Raw genomic sequence first — 12,133 nt, 5'->3', positions numbered from 1 at the left:
GTCAGAATTTCATTTAAGTCAGTAATCACAGTGGGGTTAATTATTGGTGAGGTTTTAGCAAAATCTTACTTCAAGGCATGATATATAGGAAAGTTCAGCCTGAAGTACCAAGGTTTGGGAAATTTTCAGGTTAAAATGGTAACCTTTAAGGTTATAGTCTAGAGAGCAAGCGAGGTAGGGGCACTCTAAAACAAATTTACAGGGAGGCTGCATAAATCCCCAAGGAGTTATATACTGAAGACAGTATAGGACAGAAACGGCCTCTTCTGGCGCAACAGGTATGTGACAGGTGTTTGAGATGATACAAATCAGCTTAGAAAAGACAGTGAACAGTGGCAACTGCAGAGAACAGAGAATGGCTGCAAAGTACACTTAAACAGAGTTGTCTTTAATGGCATCAAAGGGCATCAAAGAATTGATAACCCACAGTATCAGTTACCTATATACTGAAAGTATCACTCATGTTGATGAGTATTCTGATTTACATGGCTTATTATCTCTAATGGTACACCAAATACCCCAAACCCTGAGGCCGATGAGATATTCCTGGGACACTGTTATTGCTACTGACTTGCAAGCATGTTGGAAGCATCTCTGTCTCATTCTCTCTATGTTCTAAAGTCATCTGATAATTTTCCTTTAGCTTTTCATTGCTAAGTTATGGGAGTTTCAACTGGAGAGAAGTGACCTTCTCCTAATTGATGCAATATATTTCAGACTTTGCCAGCTCAAGAAAGCTAATACATGTCCCTGGGCCAATTACTTGTAACTTTTTCCTTTTAAGAACTTGGACTTTTCCTTTATGACAAAAGCTTTGAATCCAGATACCTACTATCTCATTTAGAGGTGGGAAAAGAATTAGACCTGGTTTGCCACAAACCTTTGGCCATCTCCAGAATTATGTCACAGTGGAGTCTAATTAAGGCCAGAATCATACTGTTCATACTATGAAAGCTCATGCAGCTTTTCCTGTATAAAATGCTACTTTAGGGCTTTGGTTCCCACAATGCAAGACAGTTGGTGCTGGGTTGCCTTTAAACTAATCATTAGTGTGATAAGGACTTTATTGGTGGTGGGTTTGCTGATATTCTTTGTTGTAGCTGGCTAGCTTCTGATAATAGTTTAAAACAGGGTCTCCTTCTCTTACTGGAGCTGTGAAAGAGAACTGCTCCATGCATGTACTCTGTGGGGATTCCCATTAAGGCATAAGTTTCTTTGATGGAAAACCAGAAGGATATTGACCTGTTTGAGGTTACCCAGACAAATGTTTCTTGCTCCAATAGAACATACCTATTCAATATCAAAGAAGAGTAATGGAGATGAGCTTTTATAACAGAGATGAGTTTTCAACAATGACATTTTATGGTCATCATATCAATGTCTCCTCAAGTACCAATCATATCTTCCACACTGAAAACAGTGTAAGATACAGAATCCCCTAAATGTGTACGATACAGAAACCTTCCCAATCCTTTTCCCAAACTCAGAATCAGTACTTTTGTTGGATTGTATTTCATCTACACCGTAGATTTTTGATGACCTAGAGTTCTGTCTTTGGGAGAAGCACTTTTGCAAATGCTCTTTTTCAGGATTGGCCTTGCTCCTTGAAACTATTTCTGAGCTTTGTTTAATGGCATAAACAGGCAGCAAGTATTGATATTCCTGCCAGGATCGTTAGCTCAGCAGAACATTCGCAGTGTTCTTTTTACTTATTGATACTAATAATCACTGCCAACGTTTTTGGGTGCCAGTGCAGCTGATGTCTTGGTCTGTCTTCTTCAGTTTGCCTGAGAGTAGGGTATTGCTCTTGTTGGAGTAAACCATCGTATTACTGTTTTTTTCCTAGGCTTAGCTAATCACAGTAGCCCAAGCCTGCCACCACCTGCACTGCTGCTATAGTTTTCCTTTTCCCAGCATGGATCATCAACATGGATCATCTATCCTCTTTGAGGGTTAAAAAAATTCAACTATATCTACCTATGTGGAATAATTCTGTAAACACATATGTAGGGCTTAAATTCTGATGGTTCGATTAGACATTAGACACAGTAATAGGTATGAAACACAAATCTTTCAATAGAGGAAGACGTGTGTTTGTTAAAAGTCCTGTAAAAAAAAAGGAAATGTGAGGCTGAAAATACTTTTTAGAAGGCAGTTTAAATGCAAATAAGTATTTCCAGAAGGCTACTGAGTCAGTCACTTGCCAGATTCTTTCTCACTGCCATAATTGGTAGAAGGAATTGAAGGAGTCCATCTGCCTTGCCCTTTATGGGGGCACAAGATGCACATATGTCCCAAGAAATGCTGCTATGCAAATTTACTCATACCTTATACACTTAAGGTGTAGTCCTTAAGTACTTAAGGTGTACTCCTTTTCTAGAATTAGATCCAGCACGAGCAAGGTACAATGCGCAGTGATTTGCTATGAACAGACTATGACCAATGACTCCCTAAGTGAAGAAACCGGCACATTTGAGAAAAGGGGACCAAACTGCATGAGAAAAGATTCCTACAGAATTACTGGTCAGAATCCAGAAAGCAGTCTTTCTTGTGAGGCTATGGACTGTATATACATCCATACACACAGACCCCTCAATCAGATGTTACTAATACAGTGTTTCCTTGCTGAAATTTAAACACCACAATGGGTTTGTTATGTATGCCCACATATCTGTTAGTACCTTCAACGTGTTATTATTAGTCATCAAGAAACATTATGCTTTAAATTGGTAGAAAAAGTTTAAATGATAGCTGGATTAATACAACTGCCTTAGGATGAAAATAAGAACACTGGAGTTGTTATTTTCATTTTTAAGTATTATGCTTGTTAAAACACATTTCAGGTGCCTGTAATCCATCACAGCATTGAAAAATGTAAGTGTTCTATACTTATGCAGCTTTTTAATCTAATGGATGCTTCAGGACATGACAAAGAAAGACTATGTCATCTCTAAAAGCAACTAGAGCGTGATTTCACTAAGACATTGCAGTGCAGTATTTAATTAAAATAGGGTTTTGGACTTAATGTATGAATATGTCCCTCAAAACACTGAAGATCACGAGTGATGAAGGACTTACCAATTTTTGAATAGTGAAACCTGATTCATGTTAATTATGAAAACACTGGGGTAAGTTTTAAAGTGCTGCACAGCTGTAACTTTTACAACTAATTACTTTAATTAAAATTGTATGGCTAAGAACCTAATTGATCCTATGTATATTAAAAGCCAACTCTTACCATTACCAAAATACAATGCCATCAATGTTAGCTGCTAGCTTGTGAGCCTCTAGGATACAATTTGGCACTAACTAGACAAATCATGGTCTAGAGTACAAACAGTTACCTTGGGACGGACTGTGGCGTTCGATCCCTCACTCCTAAATTCTTGGCTGTATTTTGTACTCTTGCTCCCTGTAAAAGACAAATAACAACTTTGCTTCACTTTTTCCAACACAAGTTTTCTTCCTGACCTTCTAGATCAATGTAATTATGGCATACAATTAATCAGTTCGTATGCTTCATGTCCCTGAACAACTCTCCTCTTTTAAGGCAATGTCTAAGTTAAAGTAGCATATTGATTTTCAACTTAAAGCAATATGCAGAAAAGAAACATGATCCTTTCATTTGTCATTATATAAATATGCACATTGGCTGAGTGAGATATTAGCTTTGCGTGAAACATACCCTACATCTGAAACAGAGCTGCAGTGGCAGCAGCACATGATGTAAAAATATGGTACAACCACTGATTCAGAGTATTAGTAGAGTAAGACTAGAACTTGCATTTGGCTCAGATCTGGTACCCAGGTAGTTGACAGAGTACTAGTTCACTCTAATGGGCTCAAACAAAATATGAAAAAGGCTGTTTGGTGACACACAGACAAGTATTCATAGTTAATGTAAGAGATGTGCTACAAAAAGTATTATTTCATTAAATTACCTATAGGAAAAAAAAATAGTGACATTGATGGAGAAAATAACTAGAATACCTACAAAACCGAAGAAGGAATATAAAAGTGACTTTACTAGCTTTACATCTAGCTCATTAGTCTGTCTCTGACAGTGGCCAAAGGCACGTGACTACAGAGCAGGGCAAGCATTTCCCCAAGAACTCTCCCAAAATTCAGTCGTTAGTGACTCAAGACCTCCTTACTTCAGCACTAAGTACCTATTTAATCATCTTTAGTGATTCTCTTCTATGATCTTGTCCTGTCTCATCTTGAACCTATGAATACTTTAATATGTATAACATCCTTGTGGAAGGAGATCCACAGCTTAGGTACAATCTTAGCTTGTTTGTGTACCAATTTTTTGCTTGTTTTGCTAGTTACATCTGATGTACATCTGATACCTGTAGTTCTGCACAGGAAAAGACAACTGTCAGTCCCTATCCACCATATCCATGCTACATATCAGTTTTTTTTAAGACTTCTGTCATGTCCTCCTTCACTCATCAAGCTGAGCAGTCCTAGATGTCCCTGAACATAAACTGTGCCCAAACTTTGATCATTGTTTCTCAGAATCACAAAATGGTTGAGGTTGGAAGGGCCATCTTAGTGACCCTTCACAGGACTCACTCCAATATGTCCATGTCTCTCTCATATTGGAGAGCCCAGCACTGGACCCAGCACTCCAGACATGGCCTGACCAGTGCTGAGTAGAGGGGAAGGATCACTTCCCTCAACTTGCTGGCAATAAGACCTCATATCCTGAGGTCTTGTTCAGGAGATGTAACAGTCAGCTCAGCCAGTCATTTTGAATGTGGATTTAGGGTTATTTTTCCCCTCACGTGCATTTATCTAGACTGATTTTCATCTTTTTACTGCTCAGTCATGAAAGTCTTGTAAGGTCCTTCTGTAAGTCTTCATAGTTAGTCCTCATCTTTAATAAAGACTTGGAAAGAGTTCAGAGGAGAGTAGGGAGAGTGATCAGATCATAAGAATATACAGTTAACAAAAAAAGGTCAGATAAACTGATGTTGTTCAATCTAGATCAGTGATGGGTTATCAGAGAAATGATAATCATCAAATACATAAAAGTCTACTGCTAAAAATGGAGCAAAATCTAGTCTCTAAGTCCACAGTGTATAGTACAGAACACAGGCTTAAATTGGAGAAAAAAAAAACAAAAAACAAACCACAAAACAAAAAACTACCACTAACAATTCAAATTAGGCACCAAGTAAAACATTCTAATGAAAAGGATAATAAAACTCTGGAAGAGACTGCTTGGGGAGCACTGCATAGGAATCTCCATTACTGGAGGATTAAGAACAGATAAGACAAGTGTCCGTCATGAATAATGTACAGCTGATCCAGTCTTGGTCAAAACGCTGGACATGTTGAGTCTAGACCCTCATTACCTTCAGCGTCCTTTCCTCAGTGCCATTTTCTAAAATTTTATGAAAATAAAAAAATACCATAATAGACTGGCAGTAGCTCAGACTGACATATGATTAGCATGACTGAGAGCCAGTATATATAGAGTGTATATGGGAAAACTATCAAAATTAATCATACGTAGATATGAACTTTAATGATGTGACTACTTCTGAAAACAAAAACCAGCCTATTTTTACTTACATCACTCACTAGACAAATTTATTTTAACATCTTGCTCCCATAATAAATCAAATGCGCTGATTTAAAAAGGAGTCTAGCTTTATACAGCCATGTAATTTATTGTTTAGCAGGAGAACAAATTACAACCACCAGATTCTTATTTCTTTTGGAGAAAAGAAATTACTAAGAATTACTAACAACTTGCTATATGATATCTCTTAGTCTCCATTTAGCACCATAGTATCATTTCTATTTCAATACACTGTTAATTTATACTTCTCTGATATTATTCCTGAATCTATAAGAATGAGAATATTGGCACTGTTTGTCTCACATAGGCATAACAGATATTTTTGTTAAGTGACTCAAGAATTTTTTTCTCTGTATACCAGTACTGCCAGAGCACTCATGAAAGATGCCATTAGCTCTAGGGAAGTACCATCAGCAATCTGGAATCTGATATATGAACTATTTTTTTCAGTGCCATAAGAAATAAGTGATAGGTTTATTTTCAAGTTACACACTAATTTAAGGATGGCAAAACCAGTCAACATAAAGAAATTCTATTTATGGCCAACTCAAAGAGCACAAAATCAGCACCATTCTTATGAGAATTATTCCAAATGCAATGCTCTTATTACATTCATGAAAAGGCATGGAAAAATTATTATTCACTTAAAAGACAACACAGATTCTCTCTTAACCTTTCCTCTTTATCAGCTTTTTAGTTACCTCTCTCCCTCACAAACCTGTGGCCTCTTGTAGCTCCTTTTCTAGGCCTCTATCTACACTTTGGTGCCTCCTGAAGACAGTTCTGTCAGGATGCTCTAACTACCAACTTGTGGGTAAAGATGTTTAAATGAATAAATATACATGAGTAAATAAGGTTAAAAATGGTTGGAATATCTTGTCAAATTTTTTACTTTAAAATCAATCTGGATTAGACTGGATTAGCTGAAGAAGAGAAACCACATATCTAAAATTGTCCCATGGACCCCAGTTCATACCAGCTCTCATAAATTGCTCTCTTTTTTGCAGTTATTGCAAGATAAGCGCTTGTGGGCGCCCAGTTATAACCGATAGGGCAATTATTCAGACAATTGTTCCAAAAAAATGGCCAGGGCTATTAGGAGTCTTGTTAAGCATGATCACCACCTCATTCAATTTAATGGAGAAAAGCACTTCCTGAGGTCATCCACACAATCAGGTGTGGAGGATTATATACTGCAGAACTCCAAGACTGATTTAAAATTACAACAAAAGATTCTAAAAGACTCTATCAAATCCATCGTGGTTTTCTACAAGAGGAAGAATGTGCGAACAAAGTCTGGCGTGATATATACTAGCAGACTTTTTTGCAGTGTCTGTGGGTGGTATTGAAATATCGGTATCTTTAACAGCTATTGATCACCTGCTGTTTTACTTCAGAGAATGTAGACCCACTGCAGGCTTCTTTATATATCTCTTTTTGAGCAAGCTTCAGTACAATTTCAGCTGCTCAAGGCCATTAGCAAGTAACTTTTCTTCTAATTTTGTCTTTCATTTTAATTTAATAAACTACTAAAAGATCCAGAAATGCACCATTTTCTGAAAACTGTCCAGAACTGTACATTGAAAATGTGCAGTTTCATAGAATACATCTCTGAAAGCAGACATGTACAACTTTATGCCCAATTTCTTTGTGAAATACCCAGATCTGCATGTTGCTAGAACTTGAGTAGAAACATCAACATATAAATGCAAGTTTGTTATTATACTGCAGTAGCTTTCTTTTAATGTCAAGTTAAAACTGCAATTTCTGAGCATACCTACATGATCTGACTCAAGAACCCTGAGGGTATTTATTCACTACAGAAACTTAATTCATGCACTGGAGGAACTGGAAGTCAGATGTGAAAAAGAATGAGACTCATTACTCAGAAGTAACCACATTAGGCAGTAACACTTAAATATAATTGATCAAAATCTATGATGTGAGAATATCTATACTATCGCTTTAAGAGACTAAAGGTTTGATCTAGTGTATATGCACTTTATCTAGGGCAAGTTAGAAGTAAAGCACAGTTGTTTAATCATTTTCATAATTAAACTGTGATTTCTGCACAGCATATGTACTAGACCTTATGAAAAATAATAAAATTAGATGCAAATTAGAATCCAGAAAAAGTGAGTCTTGTCTTATCTGTGATTAATTGTTCCAATATTTAATAACCTTTTTTGCTAGTAAATAGCACTTACTTTAAGGCTGAATTTGTCTGTATTTGACTTCTGTATCCTGTTTCTTGTTTATGCTTTTACCATAAGGTTGAAAGTCACCACAGGCTGGGATATATGTTCCATATGCATACAGAGTGCTTAAGCCCCCCCACCACTCAACCTCTCTTTGATCAAGCGAATAGGTTGAGCTGTTTAACCTTCCCTTCATGAGGCTTGTCTAACAACCTCTGGGTCATTCACGCCCCTCCTTTGAACTCCTTCCAAGATTCCAAACTTATTCTCAAAGCACTCATCTGATAACAAGATATTCTAGGAGAAGTTGTGCCAATACAGGGTACGGTCTAGTCCCCATTTTTAGTTGATATTCCCTTTTTTTAACATAACCAGCATTTTTTGTCAGACCTTTGTGCTAAGAAGTAATGCTGAGGTGATCAACCATTCACAACAGCCTCTAAATACTAATATTCTATTAGATCACAATAGTGAAAAATATTATTCAAAGCAAGTATAATGCCCTCAGGAATCTTGCCTGGAGAGTTAAGAACCTCAGTATTTATTTCCCCTTCCCTCCTGTACTTCCCCTTCATTCAGTACATGAATCACTTTTTATTAACTGTAATTAATAATCCTAGTAAGCTATTTTTAAGGCTAATTATTATTAAGATAAAGATGCTCTTACTCAACAGACTATTCTGATTTACTGCAATCACAAAGAATATACCACAGCAGTTATATAAAACTCATCAAGTAAAATCATAACCCTGCAAAAGTTAGGATCCATTTACACATATGCAGAAAGCAAGCATCTGGTAAAAAACAGCCCATTCCATTATTAAAAGAGAAAAGAAAAAAAGAGAAAAGAAAAAAAGAGAAAAGAAAAAAAGAGAAGAAAACCTTTCAGCCAGTGCTAACTCCCCTCCCGGCCCAACTAAGACAACTCTCACACTGGCATTACACAAAATTAAGATGGGGATTCCAAAATGTTTGGCCAAGTCATTCTTGTTTGATGACATCAAGTCCTGCTAGGAAACAGCAACATCCTTGCCATAAAGAGCATCTTACCTGTTTGCGCATGACATCTGTAGCTTGCCTGATATAGCGAGGAGGTAGCCCATGGCTCCGAGCCAGAATGATCGCTTGCTCCAGGGTAACACTCAGAGTGCAGCTGCAATGGAAAACTGAGCTCAGGCATCTGCTAGCAAAGGTTTCTTAAAATGACTGCTATATAGTAAAAATGCCCTTAGATTAATTTTCTTTTTTTAAAAGCTACAAAAAAAAAAATTACATAGTGGACCTAGCTTCCCTCCCCTCCCAAAATCAGGTAGGTATTAGCCCGGAAATGTTACTTAAATGGAAAGCAAGGTAGATGTGCAACAACGATACTGAAAGAGAATTGTGAGGCAAGTAACACCACTAATCTAGGCACACAAACTGTCAATCAAGAAGTAGGGTACATTTTCAGAGATGAACAAGAGCAAACACTGACTAGTTTACAACTTCTATTAATAGCTATTAACATACTTGTCCCCAACTATATTTATGAAATGCTTTGATGTTAACCTGTATAACTCCACTGTTCTTTTTTCGATGCAATTTAGAAGACTAGGTCTTCAATCTAAACTGGCAACTGAAGGAGACACGTTCCAGAGACTTAATCCAAATTTTAAATTCATTGTGGCAGTGATGTCAACTTTAGAAGATAAACTTCTTCATTATTGCTGGCTACCTAGAAAATATCCCTAAAAATACTGAAGGATACCATGCAGTATCATAATTTAAAATTAACACTTGCTTATTGACTCTGATCAGCAGTCGCAAAGGTGAAAAACTAGAATAAATGGGGAATTGAGACCAGGGAATATCTTACTGGGAGCATATAACTTCTATAATCTTTAGTTCCTGATTAATGTTCATTTCGTCAGATTCACATTACCTGGTATTTTTCTGGCAAAAGGCTCATGACAATGACAAAAAAATCCCCCAACAACAATCCATGACAAGCAGAAACCTTTTGCTACCTTATTTAGCAAGATCCCTTCATTTATTACATTTTTTATGCAGCCACACAGTGGATAGAGCTGGTTGTTTGCTCCTCGTTACTGTTAATTTCATTTTTGCTTTTCTACATCAGGTTGTACTGAGTGGGCCATCTTTAATCACACAGCATGGCTCAGTGGTGTAGCTCTTCTTTTAATTTTCTTCAGACAGCTAGTTGTGCTGGAAACTACCACCACTCTCTTCCCATTCCCATCACTTACATGATACCCAAGGTATCTATTGCTATTTACATAGCAATAGATTTGCACAAAGAGTTACTTGACTGTCAACTGCTCCCTGAAGTTGGAAAATTGTAATTCTCTTCACCTACCCTTTTATTGCATAGCAAATTCTTGATGTCTTAAAAAAAGTAACAAATATAAAAATAAATGTAAAAGAACTGCTGGAAGAACAAAGGAGGAAAACTCTGTAATTACTAGCAGTCTGGTTTTCCCCCAATCATATATCACTACGTAGAGTACTCTACTGCAATGTGAGAAATCTTTCACTCCAGACAGAAAACCAAGGCTCTGACTTTTTTGGTGATAGAGATTTCATGACGATCTTTTTTTATGGAAGCGTCAATGTGCAATGATGTAGCCCGTAATATAGTATTGCCATTCTCAATAACAGGCAATAAGCTTTGCACAGAATTTGCAAGGCCTCAGGACTGAGGTTTGCCAGGCTTGCTCTTGTCTGTACTTTTCTTGACCTGCCTGCAGTTTCGTTTTACTTGGTTTGGCTGTGACAGCAATTTCTCTAATTGACCAGGGGTCTATGGCTAATTTGTTTTACTTTTGTTTATCTTTGTGTGGTACAACCCTAGTTTTAGGTAGATAGCAGCAACAAGCACTTATTCTATGTAGACTGAGATATTTCCCACTCCAACATGATGTAGTGCAGAGAAATACAGGTCTGGTGCAATAGCAGAGGCCTTGAAAAACAAAGTTAGGTAGGAAGCGAAGTAGAGGAGTACAGGCATGGGGTGATAAGAGATGAGGCACAGGCTTGTCACTGGAGACCCCATGGCTATAAACAACTCACCCATGGTCAATTAAAGATATGCAGCTGGAGAAAAACTGGTTGTAGGGGTAACGAAGAGAACAAAGGCATAGTATCTAACATACATAAAAGGCACCAAATATAGTACATCCAGATGTAACATGGAGCTGCAGACTAATAAAGAGGGAGCAAAGGTGCAAAAGCATGTTAGGAAACATATAAAATGAGCCCAAGCAGATCCTAGAACGAGGAAGAAAAAAGCACCAACATAAAGATGAACACGGTATTCCTCCTGGCGACAGACTCCAGATGTTGACAACTCGCTGTTAACACTGCCTCCCCCCCAACCAGAATGAAATCACTGACCTTAGGACCCAGAGGAGCAGTGGCAGGGTGATCATAACACTCAGAAAAAGGGGTAGAAACTAAGAATGTATAACAGTTTTTACTGAATTATTATACATTCTTTTTCTACAATAATTAGAACTAGGCTAACAATGATTCTTGAATTGGACTGTTAAGACTTCAATGACACTAAAAAATTCTCGGTTTTAAAGAAGGTGTGCTTCCTCTCTTGCCATAAAGAAGATCATGAATATAACAAATGTTGTCGCTGAATTACAACTAAATGCCTTTTTTTTTTTTTTAAACACAACACTAACTGTGGCTTACTTAGCAAGTGCAAAGAGTGACAACCCAAAAAGGGGAATATTTCATAATTGTATAAATCCCTTTCCAGGTGGGTTCTGAACAAATTTCATCTCACACTCAACTACTAATGGAGACCCCAGCTTTGGTACCAGGATTCTGATCTCCTGCAGTGAACTTAGGTTGGCACGTATGTGCAATGCAGTCCAAACAGAGAGGCATTTGCCCCTTTCAAAAGCAAAAATAAATAACTGGGCCATACCTTCAGAAAAACTGTTTTCTCCTACTTCACCTATCTTTTTCAGGCAAACATTCGAGAAGAAAAACTGACGCTGGTACTACATCCTAAAGTAAAGGCTATAATGGCTTTGTCAGAGCAACTGGGGAAGTTTCAGAGCTGAAGATCTTGCCCTAGATCACCCCGTCATCACACCAGACAGTAAGTGCTAAGGAAAGTCATTTTGGACATGCCAACTGACTCCAGTTGTCATGGTGAGGACAAGGATGGATAGATGGTTTCTCATACAGTCAAGACCAAAGCCATAGAAGGCTTTACAGATGAAAGGCATCAAAACTGAGTAGAAACAGTCAGGTGCTTTTTAAGAAGCACAACATGTCTGAGGGCTGCTATCATCCAAAAGGTGAATGGTTGTACTCTGCATCGGTA

At 37.5% G+C, this 12,133-nt stretch overlaps 1 protein-coding gene across 1 annotated transcript in view; it reads right to left on the bottom strand.

Annotated features, from left to right (window-relative positions):
- PREX2 (phosphatidylinositol-3,4,5-trisphosphate dependent Rac exchange factor 2) overlaps positions 1-12,133 on the bottom strand; it is a 142,057-nt gene that overhangs the window by 7,297 nt on the left and 122,627 nt on the right. The window contains exons 38-39 of the mRNA XM_026076953.1: positions 8,842-8,944; positions 3,345-3,412 (exon numbers count right to left, since the gene is read on the bottom strand). Coding sequence (XP_025932738.1) covers positions 3,345-3,412; positions 8,842-8,944 — 171 coding nt within the window. The remainder of the gene's footprint in view (positions 1-3,344; positions 3,413-8,841; positions 8,945-12,133) is intronic.

The sequence above is a fragment of the Apteryx rowi genome, unplaced genomic scaffold (genome assembly GCF_003343035.1).
Source record: "Apteryx rowi isolate R43461 unplaced genomic scaffold, aptRow1 scaffold_444, whole genome shotgun sequence".
Lineage (NCBI taxonomy): Eukaryota > Metazoa > Chordata > Aves > Apterygiformes > Apterygidae > Apteryx > Apteryx rowi.
The sequence above is the reverse complement of the archived record's forward strand: the minus strand, read 5'-3'. Positions and strand labels throughout refer to the sequence as shown.